The sequence below is a fragment of the Macrobrachium rosenbergii genome, chromosome 10 (genome assembly GCF_040412425.1).
Source record: "Macrobrachium rosenbergii isolate ZJJX-2024 chromosome 10, ASM4041242v1, whole genome shotgun sequence".
Taxonomy (NCBI): Eukaryota; Metazoa; Arthropoda; class Malacostraca; order Decapoda; family Palaemonidae; genus Macrobrachium; species Macrobrachium rosenbergii.
The window spans coordinates 68,126,605-68,147,206 of NC_089750.1; the positions used below are offsets into that span (position 1 = coordinate 68,126,605).

At 38.1% G+C, this 20,602-nt stretch overlaps 1 protein-coding gene across 1 annotated transcript in view; it reads right to left on the reverse strand.

Moving 5' to 3' along the window:
- Positions 1 to 20,150, reverse strand: part of chp (chaoptin) — an 86,107-nt gene extending 65,957 nt beyond the window's left edge. Inside the window, exons 1-3 of the mRNA XM_067110619.1 lie at positions 20,020 to 20,150; positions 11,171 to 11,282; positions 9,335 to 9,494 (exon numbers count right to left, since the gene is read on the reverse strand). Of these exons, the coding sequence (XP_066966720.1) occupies positions 9,335 to 9,494; positions 11,171 to 11,282; positions 20,020 to 20,129 (382 nt within the window). The 5' untranslated portion in view covers positions 20,130 to 20,150. The remainder of the gene's footprint in view (positions 1 to 9,334; positions 9,495 to 11,170; positions 11,283 to 20,019) is intronic.
- Positions 20,151 to 20,602: the final 452 nt, after the last annotated feature.

Below are 20,602 nucleotides of genomic sequence, written 5' to 3' on the forward strand. Positions count from 1 at the left end.
ACATTATGCTTTACAAGGTTTCAGCATTCACTATTTTCCCTCTTACTTTATTCTTGTTAACGCCTTACTTACTATTCGTCTTTTAATATAGTTTTGATTTTTCATAAATTCCCTCTTTATTTAGTTTTATGCCCTTCAGTCCTCCCCGCAATCAAAAAAGTTTTTTTTTTATTTCATTCATTTTATTTTGTTTCTTTTTCGTTCTTTCGTTTCATATCCGGACAAACGGCGAAATGAGTCTAAGCTCTTCATTGTAAATCACTCAAGTGCTCGTTGATTATTCAACAATGAATCGTTGCCATGGAAACCTTATGCTAATTACGGAATCACTTGCCTTTAATTACGAGGGAATACTCTTTGGCTTTGCAAGTTTCTAAATCCTAAACCCCGCAGGGGGCTAGTGCCGTCAGTGCACCTTACGCGGTGCACTGTAGGCATTACTTAAGGTTCTTTGCAGCGTCCCTTCGGCCCCTAACTGCAAGCCCTTCCGTTCCTTTGACTGTACCTCCGTTCATATTCTTTTTCTTATATGTTTCTTTCCAACCTCTCCTATCAATTGATTCATAGTGCAAATGCGAGGTTTTATTCCCGTTACGCCTTTCGAACCTTTCTACTCTCGAATTCCCTTCCAGCGCTGAATGACCTCATAGGTCCCAGTGCTTGGCCTTGGGCCTAAATTCTATATATTCCATTCCATTCTAAATCCTACAGGCCATCACTGACAGCGTTATTATTATAGCACATAACAACTAAGAACGACAATAAAATGATAACAAATATTGTAAGTTTGTAGCTCAAATCGGGATCGAAATCAGGATTCTCAAATTGAAAACAGATCATAAAATATTATAGGGACCTAAGTACTTCTGTCACCGAGGCATTGCCTGGGAAGACGACACACCTTTGCGTACCAGCGAGTTTTACCCAACTTCCCCACCCATTAGTGACCCAGCTAAGAGTATTTCAGTCGAATTTGTTTGCTGATCAGTTCCAATAAATGTGTTGCTATCTGCATAAATGAAGGCTTCAATGCTTTGTGTTGCAGTTTATATACACACACACACACACACACACACACACACATATATATATATATATATATATATATATATATATATATATATATATATATAGACAGATAGATAGACAGATATAGATATAAACGCACACGCACATATATATATATATATATATATATATATATATATATATATATATATATATATATATATATATATATATATATATATATATATAAATATGTACATATGATTTCAACAGTTTCAGGTTTGAATATTAGGGCCGGCCTCCTGGGACCTTGACAGCCTTACAACAGTATATTAATTACAATTAAGGGCGTCACTCGCCTGAAGGGATCCTGTTTGCCCGTTATCATACCCTCCATTTCAATATGGGACTTCCAATAACAGAGCGAGCGCTTGGTCCAAAACTGAAGAACCAGTGCGTGCTACTCGGTTCGCAGGTCGTAAGCATCCGCGTGATTCTCTTGAGGTTTCGCGTTGTCACACCATCCAGTACATTTAGTTTTTCAACTCCTTATACTGTTGGATTTTGGACTGGTCTTCCTGAAGCTGTTATTATTATTATTATTATTATTATTATTATTATTATTATTATTATTATTATTATTATAAATAATAACAACAATAATAGTAATAATAATTATATAATAATAATAATTATTATTATTATTATTATTATCCTCTCAGTTTGTATATTTATTTGATTTATTATATCACTGTTATTATTCACGTTTTCTTGTCTTCGTTTTCTTTCCATATCATTTCACGTGAATGTTCATTCATTTTGAATAAGAATTAATAAAATATCTGGACTTCAATACAGACAGGCATAGGGGTGAGGGCAATACCAGACTCTAAACGAGAGAGAGAGAGAGAGAGAGAGAGAGAGAGAGAGAGAGAGAGAGAGAGAGAGAGAGAGAGAACTCTTGAAAGGAAAAATATATCCAAAATTCTTCGGAGGTGTTGTCATCAACTCCGAATCACTTTCATCTTTTTTGGGGGGTCCTCATTTTCTTTCAGGTCTGGGGAACTTAGCATTAATTTCCTTTGGGCTTCATGACCTTCTTCCTTTGACCGAAGAATTCGGTATTAATGCCACGTCTTCGCCCGGATCTTCCTTCGAGAAGGGAATTCGTTATGAACTGCGCGCTCAAAAGTGTGATGGTGGTGGTCGGTCGCGTCGCCTTCCTGAGTTGCCGTGTCCTGATTATTGGCCTTGTTTTGGTGTCTTCATTAACGGTCTTCATTGGAGGTTTTCAGGGCTAATCTAGGTCTCTTTTCATCCTCGCGATTATTGGTTTTTATTTGTAGTATTTCTTTTGATACCGTGACGACACGCTATAAGTTGTCATCAAGTTTGTATAAGGTAATTCACGATTAGTTTTCAAGATTTCCTTCCTATTTTGCTCAAGGAAAGCGACTTCTTTTTAAATAAAAATAATTAATTTTAAAAGGAGACAGTGATTTCTCTGTAATTAAAATAAACTATGCTAGTTTTATGCTCTGTTCAAATTGGTAAGGCCACTCCATTTGCTTGCGTTCGTTCTGATATACTGCTCTGATAGCTTAACATCACTCGATTTGCTATAAAAGAGAGTTAGCTTGTTTACTAAATGAAAAGGAGCAATATTTAAAACCAACCAGTAATTTCACCGAAATAAAATATCACGCATAAACATATATTCTTTAGACTCTGAGCATACCTTATATTTCTACAAACAGGCAAACAATGCCATAATTCATCGAGTTATCCTCAGCCCAAGAGCATCAACACGGGAAAAAGTGGCGGGCGATGAATCAAAAGACGCACCGGGGCTCGTTCTTTGTGTAAGTTTCTCCCAATAAATCAACCTCCGTGACGAGCAGTTAATTACACAGATACGCGTTTTTAACGAGACAGATAATAGCGAAGAAATATGAAAATATTCTCGGCGGTAAATGGGCTGTGAGGTAATAGTAATATGAAATCCTAATGCAGATTTATGAGAGCGCGGGAAACTCTCGCCCAAGCCCCGGGGTAGGGACTCTACTCGGGAAGCCGCTAGGTGGCACTGGCAATGTGTGCTGTGTGGTTATGCTCGCGCGCTCAAATCTGTATGTTGTTCGGATGCACCATGCACCTCGAAGCCATTCTCTCATCCGTTAATGGATGACTCTCTCTTTTTCCACATTCGTTGTTCCTTGTCGACGTAAATTATATTCTTGTATTATATTTTCTCCAAATGACGCCGCGGGCTTGTGTATACCAGCAGAGCTCGAGTCACGAAAGCGTCAGGAATGTATCCATCAAGAAGAATTGTTTGGGTACAAATTGCCTTGTGTGTGAGTGTGCACCTGCATTAGTTTGTTTTATTGAGGACTTTGCGTGAGGCGGTGCCAAGAAATGAATGGATGTCTTATGATAAGATGAAGATTTTTTTTGTATATAAATTCTTATATAATTCTGGTTCCTTTGCCTGTCATTTGAGAGTCATTCGATCCCAACACGAGTTAAAAATTTATTCTGACTTGTTGTCATTTATGTCGTTGGTCCTGTTGGCTACAGAGAGAGAGAAGGGGAGAGAGGTTTTTTGTAAATATTTATAGCAACCTGGCTTTTGTTGCCGTTTAAGTCGTTGTTCCTATGAGGGAAAGAGATTGGGCTTTTTTTATACATCATTCTGACTTTTGTTGCAGTTTATTTTGTTGCTCCTATGAGGAAGAGAGAGGAGGATTTTTTTTTTCATAGCTGAATTGAATGTGGGACTTATGAGGTCATTCAGCGCTGAGACGGAAATTAACAGTAAAAGGTTTGAAAGGTGTAACAGGAGTAAAACCTCGCAGTTGCACTATGAATCAATTGTTACGAGAGGGTGGGAGTAAGATGGAAGAAAATGTGAAAGGAGGTACAGTAAAAGAAACGAAAGAGGTTACAGCTAGGGGCCGAAGGCACGCTGCAAAGAACCTTCAGTAATTCCTACAGTGCACCGCACGAGGTGCACTGACCGCACTACCCCACTACGGGATATTGTTTTTCATAAATATTGATATCAATCTGACTTTTGTTGTAATTTTATTGTTGCTCCTATTAGAGTGAGAGAGACAGAGAGAATCTGTTGCTTGAAAAATATATATATATTGTAAATATAGAACTCTGAACAACAATATCGTATTTCAGTCATTCAATCTTCCTACGGTGAAAAGAACATTTAGAGGAACCATATAAAAGACAAGAGAGAGAGAAAGAGAGAGACGGGGGGCGGGTGTTATGGGGGGATTGTTAGTGGAAGCATTTGGCTACAAGAGCGCCTGCATAAAAACCTCAGCCATCAACGTCGAGGTAAAAAGAACACTGTCTTCAAGTCGTAATTCAGACGAGTTAACTTGAAAACGCCCGAGAGACGGATCTCTTTATCAAGTTATCTGGAAACCAAATTAGCCACTTAGTTAAACAGAGAGAGAAGAGGGAGAGAGAGAGAGATAGGGAATATTTTTTAAGACTGCCCTAAAAAAGGTCTGGGTGCTATAAACAATATTGTTTCCTGTGAAATATATCTATGTGTTTATCTCTCTGTTTATCTATCTATCCATATATATGTATATATATATTTATATTGTCTCTGTGTATGAATATATACATATATATTATATATAAATGTATATATATAAATATATATAAAACTTGTGTATGTAATGTATATATGTATACATATATACACATATATGCATATATTATATTATATATATATATGTATATATATATATATATATATATATATATATATATATATATATATATATATATATATATATATATATATATATGCACATGTGTGGGCGTGCGTATGTATGCATGTGTGTGTGTGTGTGATTCACTTGAGAGAGAGAGAGAGAGAGAGAGAGAGAGAGAGAGAGAGAGAGAGAGAGAGAGAAGGAAATGAATAAGTGAGCATCAGCGGGGGATAGCCATTAGTATAAAGGTGGGGTTGTGGGGGGCGGGGTATGGAATCTCGAGACTCCGGAAAGATTCCGTAATCTGGCATCCTTTAGGTATAAGAAAAGAAGCAGAAAATACTCTAATGTCCCGAGCACCGTCTTTTGCTCCCCTTCCGAGGAGGTCCTCGGTCGTTTGCGTTGCCAAAACGGACTCCGAAGAAGAAAAGGGTTAGGAAAGAAGAACAAGAAGATGAGGAAATGAAGGAGGACTGGAAGAGGGAAGTAACGAAGGGGGGATAGATAGGGAGAAGATGAAGGGGACTGGAAGAGAGAAGTAAAGAAGGGGGATAGATAGGGAGAAGAAGAGAACGGGAGGGGAAGAGAGAAGCAACGAAGACGAAGGGAGACAGATAAGGAGGAGGAGAAGAGGAAGAAGAAGAAGAAGGGGAGGGGAGGAGAGAAGTAACGAAGACAGAAGGAGATAGATAGGGGGGAGAAGAAGAAGAAGAAGGGGAGAGGAAGAGAGAAGGAACGAAGACGAAAGGAAATACATAGGGAGAAAAAGAAGACGAGGAAGAAAGGGAGGGGAAGAGTGAAGGAACGAAGAGGAAGGGAAACAGGTAGAGAAAATAAAAAGAAGAAGAAGAAGGGAGATAGAGAAGAAGAAGAAGAAGAAGAAGAAGAAGAAAGGAGGTAGATAAGGAGAAGGGAAACAGAAAGAAGGATGGGGGGTGGGGATGAGGACCTTTGTGTGGGGGGTGGAGGGGGAGGGGAAAGGTTGTTGAGCAAGAGGTAATCATTTAATGAAAGACGAGACCGGTAAAAGTTTCTCTCTCTCTCTCTCTCTCTCGCTGGCCAGTCTGTGCAGCTCTACTGGTCAGTCTGGGCAACTTTTATCCTCTTCTTTAACAAAATGACAAAGAAACGAGACCCCTTCTCCTCTCTGCTTTGACTTTGTTTATTGAATTTCTCTCTGAAGTAATGGCTAATACTATCGTCAAAGAAGAAAATAACTAGATTAAGTGTTATTACAACATAACTCCAGTTATTTTCTTACACTGGTAAGTTACGGGTCTCAGAAGAACTGGCAACTATCTGGATGAAGTGAAAAATGTGAGTTTATAATTTTGTAGCGCAGTGGCATTTTTTTCTGATATTAAAGCTTAAAATCATTGCTCGACTGATTTAATAACAAATGGGTTAAAGTGCAGAAACAGAAAATTTTAACTTATTCTGAAGTTATTATATATATCTGGAACTGTTCTGGGTGCCAATCTTAATACCAGGATATATATATATATATATATATATATATATATATATATATATATATATATATATATATATATAAAAATTATATATATATATATGTGTGTGTATATATATATATATATATATATATATATATATAAAGTGCATATTGCAACCTCTTAGGCTTATTTCAATTAAGAGCAAAGACTCGATAAAAATTCTTCTTTGGGGGGCCTCGTTTAGCTGATGACGCTCGCTATCAACGAAAACCTTTAATAACTTAACGGCAGTAATTATAACAACCTGCTGGTAATGGCAGTTGTAATATATGAGCCGTTCGCTATATATAGCGTTCTAAACTCTCTCGTTATCTCAAAGAAAATGAGATTCGATTTAACAGATCGCTAAACTGCTAAAGTTATTCGATGTCAAATGTAATGAAAAGTGTGTTGATTACACGAAATGTTAAAGATGGCCCCATTACAGTAATTTACTTTTCAAATATAACTGTTCTGATATATAAATCTTTTATAACTGTAGCTACCAATGACAGCAACTTTACAATTCACACCGGCGTAAGAGGAGAAAGTTTCACAAACAGTATCAGCACAAAGTACGTAGTAAAAAAAAAAAAAAAATTCGACTGAAAACACGAATGATGGCCTTTTGACCTTTCCCTGTCCAAAAAAAAAAAAAAAAAAAAAAAAGTGGTGCAGCTTTATAACCTGCGGTAACGTAGATCAAACAACTGGCCCAGAAAACAATGGTTCGACTTAAAAGGAGACGTGTGAGCTTTTGAGGCCTAGCGCTTTTGAAGTCTGAAGAGGCCTAGGGGCGGGGAGGGCCGGGGTGGGGGGGAAGGGGAATGCAATTTCCGTTTTTCGCTATGGGAGGTTATTTCTTTCAGCGGCGGCAGAATTTCCGATAAACAACGGTTCTTTTTTTTTTTTTTTTTTTTTTTTGCTGTGGCGTTCTGGGACATATGGAAGTGAAAAAGAGGTACACTAGAGACGTGTTTCTTTAGTGATGCTGTTGTTATGATATTTGCAATTGGAACGGAGACGGTGGGCATCTAATGAAGGGAGGAAAATTAGCTGGATATCAGGGTAACACCAGAGAGAGAGAGAGAGAGAGAGAGAGAGAGAGAGAGAGAGAGAGAGAGAGAGAGAGAGAGAGTTGGAAATAAAATAGAGGTACACAGAGAGGCGTTTCTCTCGTGATGCTGTCGATACGGCAGTTGCAATTGGGATGGAAAGGTGGATATCTATTCATTGGAGAAAAAACAGCTGAGGTATCAAGATAGCTCCAGGAATGGGAGTATAGAATTTTGGCCAGAGTCCAAGCGCTGGGACCTATGAGGTCGTCCAGCGCTGAAAGGGAAATTGGGAGTTGAAAGGTTTGAAAGGTGTAACAGGAGGAAAACCTCGCAGTTACACTACGAAACAGTTTTTAGGAGGGTGGAAAATAAGTTGGAAGAGAGATAATATGAACGGAGGTACAGTAAGAGGAATGAAAGGGGCTGCGGCTAGGGGCCGAAGGGACTCTGCAAAGAACCTTAAGTAGTGCCTACAGTGCACCATGTGAGGTGCGCTGGCGGCATTACTTCCCTACGGAAGGGTAGCACCCGAGAGAGAGAGAGAGAGAGAGAGAGAGAGAGAGAGAGAGAGAAAAGGGGGTAGGGAAACCTGGGTGAGGAATTTAGGTGCGGGTCTGGTTTAATTGTGCAATTACTGTCTGAATCCAAATTACAACCAAAGGAACATTAATAGAGAGAAAAAAATAAATAATAATACGCTTTCAATGGCACATGGAAAAATGGAAGTGATTGAGACGAATAATAAAAGTTGCATTTGACATACCTGTCAATCACTTAATGGAGGTGAAACAATTTTTTTTTCCTTTTTAGTTTTCCGCAAGAGAAAACTACTGAGATGGCTTTGTCTGTCCGTCCGCACTTTTTCCGTCCACCCTCAGATCTTAAAAACTACTGAGGCCAGAGGGTTGCAAATTGGCATGTTGATCATCCACCCTCCAATCAAGAAACATACCAAATTGCAGCCCTCTAGCCTTAGCAGTTTTTATTTTATTTAAGGTTAAATTTAGCCATGATCGTGCGTCTGGCACCGCTATAGGTGACAACAACACAGGCCACCACCGGGCCGTGGCTGAAAGTTTCAGGGGCCGCGGCTGGGAGTTTAATACAGCATTATACGCTGTACAGAAAACTCGATTGCTCCGAAGAAACTTCGGCGCATTTTTTACTTGTTTTTTTAACGTAATCAAAACCGGTTGCTCCATCTCAAAGAAGGAAAATTGACGATCAACAGTCGTGACGTTAGAAGGAGCGTCTACATATCTTTTTATTAAAATATTTAATTTTCAGATCTATTTTCTCTTGTAGCCTCAGTTCTTCTTTAACTGATGAAAAGAGAGATACAGTTAACCTTATTGAAGTGGTGGTGAAAATTATTCTCGGAATAGTCAATTTAATTGAATTTAAAACTTTTCCGCAGCACCGCAGCTTTATACAAAGCGAAACCTTATCGGTGGAATGTTCAGAAATGAATAAATAGCATAAGTAATATATAAATTATGACTGAATACAGTTCTGTGGGCTGTCGTGTTCAAAACAAAAACTGAATCATAAATAGTTTACACTACATTATCACTTGGAGTGTGGTGGGTGGGTAGGGGGAGGATAGGATGACAAATACAATAATGGAATACAACGAACCATAATTACAATATCATAACGAAGGAATAAAAAGTGACTGGACGTCAAATTTAACAGTTTGTAAGCTGAACGGAAACCGTTCAACCGACTTCCATCGCGACCTGGAAACAGCTACTCGTAATATTGACAATTTTTTTTTATTTGCACAGAACCAACTTACCAGTTTAACAAAAAAACAAAATGCTGGACAAATGCATTCAAAACCACATACAGTTCCTGAGAGCAATGCTCCCTCTTCAGTGAGAAAAGTATGTGGTTTTGAATGCATTTGTTCTCCAGTTTGTGTTTTTACTCAAGACTCATGTGTGGTTTTGAATGTATTGTTCTCCAGTTTGTGGTTTTTACTAAAGATTCAGAGTTCGAAACTGATCAGTTATCATCGACAACTCACCAGTGTTGTGGAAGGTGTACTCGTCGAGGTAGAGCAGGTTGTTCGACCGCAGAGTGAGAGTGTGGATCTTGGTGTTGTTCAGCTCCTGGGGAATCCGCCCCAGCTCCACGTTGTCGCAGAATACCAAGCCGAGGTCCGGGCCGGTGTTCGAACACGTGCACTGAAACACAGGGAGAGACGGTTAGGAGGAAGGAGGAATTGTGTGTCGAATTCGTCAATGGGGGGAGAGAGAAATGGCTTTTCACTATTCCACAGCGACGATACGAGCGAATGAGACTATGAGACTAGTGTCCCGCCTCCGTCTCCTACCGAGAGACGTTTTGCATGCCATTTGCTGCGGCGTTTATAGGCTCCAAATGCATATTGGATGTTCGTGGGTCACCGGGCCTAATTGAAACGCGGGTGCGAATTGACCTCTCTCTCTCTCTCTCTCTCTCTCTCTCTCTCTCTCTCTCTCTCCCACACACACACACTCACCTCTAAGACATGCTATGTTTGCATACACGGTAACAAATCAGTTACTGTTAAAATAACTTTCATGCTAAAAAAAATTCAAAAGCTGTTAGCTGTCTCAACAACAACCTGTTTAGGGTCTACAAAAAAACCTGTTAGCAGTCTATAAAAACTGTTGTCAGTCTACAAAAAACTGTTAGCAGTCTAAAAAAATTGTTCGCAGAAAAAAAACTTGGCAATAAAAAAAACTGTTGGTAGTCTAGGCAAATATTAGCAGCCTTAAAAAAAGTTGCCAGTCTATAAAGAAACTGTTAGAAGTCTGACAAATAATTGTTAGCAGTCTAAAAAAAAAAAAACTGTTAGCAGTCTAAAAAAATCTGTTAACATATTCTCCTCATCCAAATATTTTCATAATTCAGATTTCTTACAATTATCTGGAGTTATTCCCTAGTGACAAAACAAAAACATTTATTCTCCCAGGCAAATGAAAAACTAGATGTTTCCAACGGTAATCTTCCCCATACGGTCGAAAATAACTTCGGTAGGCCTATTCTACCTCACCTTCAATAGGCAAATCTATATTAAATTGTTGACGTTTCAACCTAACCGAAACAAGAGCTGGAATACATATAATTTTAGTGGTTTTCACAAGACGGTATTAAAAAAAATTTAAGTCTTTACACATATAATTAATATGCCTTTTATTTGTTCAAAATTGATCCATTTCAAAACCAGTGGCGAGGAAGTTGTATAGCTCTGAGGTTTCTGAAACTTACTTTGTACGAAGCTGATAAAAAAATTTTAGCTCTGGAGGTAAGAAAAAGTTTCCATTTAACATCCTTTTGAAGAATTTCAGAATACACATAACCACTGAATTAACCACAAACTTAAAACATCGATCTTTTTACTTGTAAATGACGACATCATGATAATGAGGGAAAATGATCTCAAGGTATCAATTAGACGTTTTTCTCGCTACTTTAATGATGAAGGAAGCGGAATAATGAAGCTGAAAGGATATATGCCTACAAGGAGTGCGTGACATGCAAATGGAGTCTTGTGTTTTAATGCCCTAACCTTGGTCGCAATTACTTTTAAGATCACACTTTCAGTTGTCAATAAGAGGTCTACAATCTATCTGCAGTGGTGTTCAATGTGCATACAAGCATTAATGATCGTGTATGCACCCGCGTGCGCACGCACACACACACATACATACAAACGCACGGCAATATGTAAAAAGACGGGTACTTATAAAAGCGTTACGTGCTTAATAATTTAGTCAAGTTGAAATCGCACAATTTTACTGAATACATCTATAACAAATAACTGACAAGTTATATATCTAACAGACAGATATATAAATAGATAGACAGAGCTTACCTGGGCATTGAACTGACACGGAGGATAATCATCGGGCAAGTCATAACGCTCGGGTCGTCTAGGGTCATTCAGATGAGGTCGGTAGTGGGTCAGACGCTCATTGATTGGGTACCTGAGGAAAGACAAAACGCAGTGATTGGACGAGAGATGATAATGACTAATTAACTTGAGTAAACGAGTTACTAATTGAAAAGAAGGCGAAAACTGAAACCTGAAGAAGAGAGAGAGAGAGAGAGCCCCTTCCATTTGCAGGTGATATTAATGAGGGCGAAGGTGTTAATGAGCTGGAATGCATTAAGGGTGTGATGGCCTAATGGGTAAAACTCATCAGGAGGTGAAGCTGACCCTTTCAGCTTAATGGGGGAAATCTGAAAGTTGAGCATTTTTGATGGAAAGCTTTTATCTTTAAAGGAATAATAATAATAATAATAATAATAATAATAATAATAATAAATCTCGTCTATTCATTAAATGCAGGATGCACAAACCTAGATAAAACTGACCTGCTTTCAACATCAGCATAAAAATATCTTTCGTGAACTTCACAATTCTTTCACCAATTTTCCAAAAGAAAACAAGAGAGAGAGAGAGAGAGAGAGAGAGAGAGAGATGGTATCCTCTCCACTTAGCAGATACTTGTCTGATAAGCCAGCGATTCGCGTAAAAAATATGACGACGAAGCTGATTGGCAGATGAGATTCGGCCGCGCCAACCAATCAAGAGGAGGATACGTTGAACTCGGAGGGCCACCAAGAAGTAGCCGGGAGACAATGTCTATCAGATTTCAGTCCAATAATCGATAGTTATCTTATATCATCGCCATTATGTCCCTCTACTCTTCTAACAGGTTATAAAACTTATCAGGAACACAAAAGCCTTCCCGGACAACGATCCAGAACTCGCCATGGCGGCTCCCCTGCCCCAACCCAACTCTCGAGTACAGTGACGTCCATGAGATATCTCTGCGTCAGTCTAGTTCAAATCTCACTCGAGCCTCGACTGGTTCAGATATTTTTAGCAAATGTGAATTTTGTTGACGAAAGGCTGTAATGCATCACCTAAAAAACAAACCTAATTCATATGAATTCACTTTCTTTTATTATTATTGTATAATTATTATTATTATTCATATCAATCTCATAATAGCATGAGTCCTTAAAATACTGAAGAAATCCGCAACAGTGTAAGGATATATATATATATATATATATATATATATATATATATATATATATATATATATATATATATATATATATATATATATATTAAAATATATATAAACCGAGAGCTTTTGAGAGCCTGCTCGATTCTCGTAAGATCTCATTTTGTATATATGCTTTTCATATATATTTACATTTACACTCATTGGGAATTTCTTCACCATTGTTATTATACTGAATAATGCGCTAAAGAAAGATATCCACAAATCGCTGCCTATACAAAGACTCGAGACCCAGCTTGGCTCTCATTATCAAGCTAGGTCTAAATTTCAGTAAATTCTAACATGAATATTATCACCCAGCCTGTTTCTTCTCCTTTGTACTACAATCACTCCTTCAAACGAACAGAATTTTTCTTTCGACATTGTTGTCAACCACTCTGATTGCGCGTTCCCTTAAACTGAGCCTAATAACTTGTGCAAACTATGTCCCTCTGCTCCGGTCACTCGAGAATTCTGCAACAGGAACTATCCGGTAAGTTGCAGCTTCTATTCTCTCAAGGAAGGACAAAGGCTCTCCGTACTGCTAACAGTCAGAGATATCTAAACGTTAATTCAAAGGGGGGAGAGAGAGAGAGAGGAAGTTCCCAATTCGTGCAAAGCGACAGTCGTGGGCGGGACTATGTGTAACGTAACATTAAGCAGAGAGAGAGAGAATTATAATTCATCTGCACAGCAGCCCTGGAATTCTTGGAAAACATGATATATTCCACGAAAGGCGATAAATCGGCAACGGTTTTTCGCAGCCATTACTGAGACTAAAGAAAGTTCGATCCGTAAGAGACTGAATACTCCATCGTTTTTGCAGAGCCATCTCTGAGGAATTTAGATAAAATAAAACTATGCAGAAAGCAGGAATAAGTACCTTTGGAAAAAAAAAACTCGCCAGTAATACTCTGCAATGAGGATTTTCGAGAATATGAAGTAAACATGCTGTTATCAGTTTGCTGGCTGTACAATTCCTTATGATAAGCTCTTGTGTTCTGTTTCATGGGGATATTACGGTGATTACGGGGTAATAACTAATTTTATTTCTTGTATATCGTGTTAGTTTTATATTCAAAGCCTTTCTTAAGCACTGCTATTCACCGTCCAGATACTGTTACTGTTGTTTCTGAAGCAGCTGCTACAAATAATTCATTTAAAAATCCATTTATATAGGTATTTATATTGAAGAATTTTGTACATATTTTGTATTTTGACCAAAATGTATCCATAGCTTAGGAATAAACGAAAGAATTGTTCGCTTTTATTATGTAGCATTCAGACCAGCTTTAGGTTTTCCTTTGTTTGCTGCATACCTTGTTATCAAAATGCGGAAAAAATAAGTGGCATACAACGCTACATGGAAATTTTGATTATGATGAGAAAATCTGCAAACAATAAGTGATCGTTTGTAGCAGGATTAATAGAGTGCTCTATCAATCCTGGTTTGTAGATGTGGCATCTCGCCTCTGTGCGAAACATTAAGCAGAGTTGCTAATTAACATTTTATCATTTTTATCATAATGATTATAACTATACTAAGGAAATCGTTTGCAGTATCTGCAAAGGCGCTTTAATTTGAAAAATAAAAGGATAGTTGACAATTACCAGTGGAGGTCAAACGTTAATGCAGCAAGCTAGGGTTTAGTTCTAAACAGAATCGGCCAAGTCGGGGACCCATTGTGTTACGGGAGAAGGTAGGGGAAGGCTGGGTTACAGGGGCGAGGAAAACTTGCAACGCTGGTCACATTACAAATACTAACCTACACGGAAAAACAACTTTTGTTTCCTTGTTTCACAAAGCAAGCACTTTTATTTGAAGACTGTTACCTTGGGAACAGGCACGAAACTGTTTTAAGTCACTGAGAGACAGAAATAACCGACTCGAGACCCGCCACCGTCTCGCATTATCAAGGACATAGTTGACGTTCGCAAGGACGAAGTAAAAATATAAACAAAGTTTAAGCAACTAATAAAGCGGAAAAACACACACATTTTATATATATATATATATATATATATATATATATATATATATATATATATATAACCACAAACACTGAGATTCGACTGTTCATCGTTGTCTCTACACCATAGGTCTAGGTTCAAATTCTGGCCAGACCGGAAACACTTGTCTGTTATAATTCCCACTGGTTGCAAGTTATTCCCAATGTACAAAATTTCACAAACCTGTCAGCATTATTTACTCAAAACAAACGTGTTAACATGAGGTACCACAGATAAGTCGTTCAACTCCAAATTTAAAACGAAAACCGGTCTTCAAAATCATGTTAGCGTCTGAGTTTCTCACGGTCCACTCAGACACTGACAAACAGAAATCGTGGCCCTAAAACTTTTAAGCTGAGTAAGGCTGGGAGTTTTATCTTCTCTTGGGGGGAAACTTGGTCGGAACTTCTTATTTTACTCTCTACTGTCACTGTGAGAGAGAGGAAAAAGCACCTGTTTGCCTTCGTCATTATAAATCACTAAAATGAAAGTTTTGTTTTTGCTGATACAGTGAAATATGACGGGAGGAAATGCACTATTTCGATGTTAATAACCATCTTACCATTTTTCACATTTCAAACTAAGTGCTTGGGTACATGTAAAGGAGACCGCCGCATGAATTTAACGTTTTTCATGTATTTTTTCGGCTAAACAACGTAATATAATGCAGTACAGGTGAGAAAATTTGAGAAATTTACCAAGATCACGCGAAATTCACCGTCTTTTTTCTATATTTTTACTTAAGTCTCTGAGGGGCTGGTCCCGTTGGGGGTTAGTGCCGTCAGTGCACTGTAGGCATTGCTTAATGTTCTTTGCAGTGAGCCTTCGACCCCTCGCTGCAACCCCTTTCGTTCCTTTTACTGTACCTCCTTGCATATTCTCTTGCTTCCATCTTACTTTCCACCCTCTCCTAGCAATTGATTCATAATGCAACCGCCAGGTTTTCCTCCTGTTACACCATTCAAACCTTTACTGTTAATTTCCGTTTCAGCGCTGAACGATCTCATAGGTCTCAGTGCTTGGCCTCTGGCCTAAATTCTATATTCAATCAATCCGAGGGGCTGGAACTAAACAAGGCGTCCCGAGGAGCTTCGGCCATGTTTAGTATACCAGCCACTCTGGGGATCAACGTAAAAACACACACGAAAGGCGACAAATTTCTCATGATTTCGGTATTTTTCTCAAATGATCTCACCTGCACTGCATTCTATACACCCTTTTCTATATTGTTTGGGCAAAAATTATATAAATAAAGGATATATTCGCACGGCCTTTTCCTCAACATTCACCAGTACTGGGCTATATTATCCTGATAGGCATGCCACTTCACATAAATCGATCAGTTATCTTTACAGGGCATGCAAAGTATTTCTACAGATTTGAATGCATTAACCGTTAGTGCTCTAAGCCATATTTTTCAATTGTCCTTTCCTTGAATAAGCCCAATTACTGACGAACTTTGCTGTTTACAAAATAAGGCAGGTTAATCGCTTTGGCGATTCTGTGGTTTTTGGCGCCATTTGCAGTAGGACGCTGACAGTCAGACCGCGCTCCGGTCAGTGATAAGCTTATCTCTGGTGTGTATAGAGTATGTACGTTTGTGCTCGGCGGGTAATTATTTATGACTCGAAATTGGGCGAAGCATCGTGGGTCCGATTCACGTAAGTTGGACATTTGTGTATTGGTCACATGTCAAAGGTTTTTATGATGTGATGCACCGAAAGCCCGGGTAATTGTCTTGCCCTAGTTTCATAGGCCTACAGTGCTAGGAGTCATTTCGTGTAATGTGTCTAACCAGGCTTTATGTTTTAAATTATTTTGATGATGTACATGTGATAATAATATTAGGCTTAGGCTAGTAGATTTAGGAAGATTTTTAAGTCGGCATTTACAATCGCAACAGGTTTTGTGTACATTACGCGGTAAAATTTTATAAGTTGCCAATATAAAATAATACCACGTAAAATAGGGGTGTTTACTGGTTACAATTTTGCCGTATTAGTTATGAAGGGGGCGGGGGGTTGGTATTATCATACCTTATAAGTCATAATTTGATATAGAGCTCTTTTCAAAAATGTAGGTTGCAATTTCATATCGTGTATTGGCAACTTATGAAATAATACCCTCTACGCTTGGTGAACGGTTTAAATTCATATTTGGTCCTTCCCGTAACCCTCCGTGCATTACATTGTCACACTTCCGGGATGTAAAGCCTGCTGATCATTTGATATTTTTATAATTTTCTGATGACTAACTCATAAACTGCAAAACTTCGGCTAACCCATTTATTGGTTATATAGACCTAGGTCTAGCCGTTGTTCAGCCATGCAGATAATTTGCATCGGTACGACTCAGTGGATATGGTAGTTCGTGTGACAAGTTAGGTTGTTAAGGTTAAGCTGTTGACCGAGGAATAGATCCATAGAATGAAAAAAAAAGACAATGACAAGCTGATGCACGTAACCAAGTAGCGTTCAAATACGAATGGAGTAAAATGAACATTTCCCTTTTTATCTATAAATCCAAAAAATAATAATAATATCCTACCATGTTCGGCATTTGTCTGTACCAATTTGGGACTGTCGGGCAGACTTCCTTCTTGCTGTCTAGACACCCTCTTATCTTGATTAACAAACACCAGCAAATAGATATTGAACATTGTTGCCAGGTAATGGAACCGTTAAACGTAAGGATGGTAGAATCGGTATGTCTGGGCAACTTGGTTGTTCAAGGGGACTGAGGTGTGAGGTTACGGTTAACCGTCAAATGAGTTGCTAAATAGTCATTTTCGCGTGTATCACAAGCATTTTGATAATTTTTGTTTTAACTAAAACAGTGCTACAGTTATTTGGTTCATACGCATTTCAGTTTTTTATCGTACGTTTGCTTCTCGCTGGTTAAGGATGACTTTCACTATTAAAGTATATAAGATTATTCATGCATTTTCACTCGTTTTTAGACTCGTGATCTTGCCATAAGTTTAGCGTTCATGATTTTCAGCAGAATTGCCCCTGAAGTTACTTTACGCTGCAAAACATTGCCACCTGGACTCCAAATTCCGGCTAGCCACGTTCAGATTTTCCAGTTATACTGTGCCTTTCATTTTCATGGAATATATGTGGGTTTATTAGTGATCATTAGCTAACGCTGGTACTCGCTTAATTGCAAACGCTTTCATCAGCTTATGTAGGCGGAAAACGGCTGAATAAGAGTTATCCTACCAGGCCGGGCACGTGTATAAATCAGCTACTACGTAAGTTTTTAGTGTTTTGTTTAACATAGAATATTTTTCTTGCTTGTTGTGCCGTAAATGATATCCTATATAAGTTTAATGTAGACTGGATTTCATATCGTATGGGAAAAGAATGCGATGATCGAAATCTAATATACAGTATTTATATATATATTATAAATAAATAAGTATATATATATATATATATAATATATATTACTTTCGGTAATACACATATATACTGTATAGTATCCATTATATAATGTATATATATATAGTATATATGTGTTTACGGAAAGTAACTGTGAAAGTTGAATGTGAATGAAAACAGTTGAACCTATAGAAAGGAAGTAATTGCATAATATTTATGACATATGAAGCATTGAAAAGTTAAGAAATATGAAGATATGTAGGAGTGGTAAAAGGGTAATGTAGATTACGGGAAACAGAGTATCTTCAAATAGTTCGACCACGTGGAATGAATGGAAGATGATAGGCTGTTGAAGAGTTTACTCTTCAAATGTGTTAGGAGGGAGGAGAGGAAGATTTAATATGGGATAGACCTTTGGTGTAGCGAAGGAATTAGAGAGGAGGGGCCTCAGCATACAGAAAACAGAAGAATGTGAGTGCAAAGTAGAGGTGCAGTTTGTTTTGGCTGTTAGTGAGCCATCTTTGTAAGTGTGTGAAGCAAATGGATAGGAGGGGCCTCAACATACAGAAAGCAAAAGAGTGTGTGCAAGATAGAGGTAATTGGTGAAGTGTGTTTTAGCTGTTGGGGAGCCATTTTTGTAAGTGTATGAAGCGACTGGAAATTAGGAGCATCAGCATACAGGAAGCGACATTATATGTGCCAGATAGAGGTAATTGGTGCAGTGTTTAGGCTGTGGGTGATCCTTCTTTGCAAGTGTATGTAGTGTTGTGGAAGTTCTCAGCACAGAGCCCTCATCCGCGATTCAGCGGTTTAAGTGTTAATATGGCAGCGATAGTTGTCATTGCTTTCCTTGAGGACTACCCCATATTCGGAGAAACGGCTTTAATGTTGAATGAGAAAGAAGGAAAGAAAGAAACAGTACGAGTATATACAGTGTGTGGGCGTATGTGCGGTCTTCCAGTAAAGCTTTACTCTCGAACATTTGGCAAAATTGCTTCGACAACACCCCAATTGCGGCAGTGGATGTTGTTCATTAAGGGAACGATATGTACTTCCCCTTCTAAAACTCCAAGTCATAATGGAGGAAAATTGGGCGGTCGTCGGCTGGTGTTTTATAAACTTAATTTCGGTCGTTTGTGGATACATGCGAATAGCAGTGAAAGGAGACGCACAGGGAGCTTTGCAGGAGACGTAAAGAGACGTTGGAGTTTTATATTGGAAGTTTCTTGGTTGTAAAACTAACCTTTAATTTGATGTTAGATTGTTCTTTATTGCTATTTTGTTCTGCTAATTGGGTGGTAAATGGAATGATAAAAGATAAGAAGGGTATGAATGTCATTCAGAGAGAGAGAGAGAGAGAGAGAGAGAGAGAGAGAGAGAGAGAGAGAGAGAGAGAGAGAGATTTAAGATTAAGGTTAGGGAGAACTTGGAGTGACAGGAGCACAGGCTACAGAAGTCAGTTATCTATGCTGAGAGAGAGAGAGAGAGAGAGAGGGAGAGAGAGAGAGAGAGAGAGAATATTTAAAATCAAGTTGAGGGAGAACAAGGAGTGACAGGAGCACAGGGCACAGAAGTTAATTTTCCATGCTGAGAGAGAGAGAGAGAGAGAGAGAGAGAGAGAGAGAGAGAGAGAATTTCCTATGCAGATTGGATCTGTAAGCAAGGTCATTCCATTTATTTCTTGATGTTGCTGTGAATAGTGGAAGGCGAAATCTGATCACGGTTTCTAAGTGGGGAGGAGAATATTGCGGATGTTTGCTGGGGTGGAAAGGATTGAGGGAGCCACTTTAAAGAAGATGACGATAACCGAAGTAAAGACAATAATTGGGACAAAATCGTTGTATTATCGTCTTTTGTTTCATTGGGTCAGCTCTTTGTCATTTGTTTATTTTTTATTTAACCGGAAATTAGATTTAATTACTTTTTTCCTGATTGGCTGTTTATCATTGGGCTTTATATTTAACCAGAAATTATTAGGTTTATTTATTGTACGAAATGTTTTATCATTTGGCTTTGCATTTAACCAGAAGTTAGGTCTGTTTCACAATAACCTTGAACCAGAAGTAATTATTTCGCCCTTTTTTTTATTATTAAGTCTTTTTCCACATAATTTTGAGAAAAACTTTCTACTAACTTCTTGTACTTAACCAGAAACTAGGTTTGTTTCACAATAACCTTCAACAAGGAGTAGTTATTTCGTCTTTTTTTTTATGATCAAATAATTTGAAAAAAAACCTAAACTTTCTACTTACTTCGTTATGTGCGTGTTCTGGACAACCTCAGCGGCCCCAACCAGATAAGCCCAGGTCATGGAGAGAAATGTGACAATTAAGATTGTCCATCCCAGCTTGATGTACCACATCTGGAAAGAGGGATAAGAAAAGCATTAGTTTTGAGGTCTGGATTGATACGGAGACTTACATAGTTGATGGAGGTCTATGTTTAGTTTCCAGGAAGAAAAAACATTAGTATTGCGATTGGTTTGACACGAAAATTTAGGTATTGAGTGGAGGTCTAAATTGATTTTGGCAATGTTTTCGGTGTGTTTCTTCATATATTTTGGAAATTTAGCATTTAAATGAAAGTAATTGTTGTATTATTTCTTGGTTTTTCGAAATTTATTCGCTAAATAAAAATATACATGATTTTCTTGTGGTTTCAAAGCAAGATGGATTATGTGAGGCATATGAATAAAGAGAACAGCAGAGTGGAGTTCATTAGGAAATTACTGTGATACTGTCGTCTTGAAATTAAGGTAATTTGTCATAAATAACGTAAATGATTGATTTATTGATGAACTGAGTATATATTGCTAGTTACATGTCGCCTTCAGTA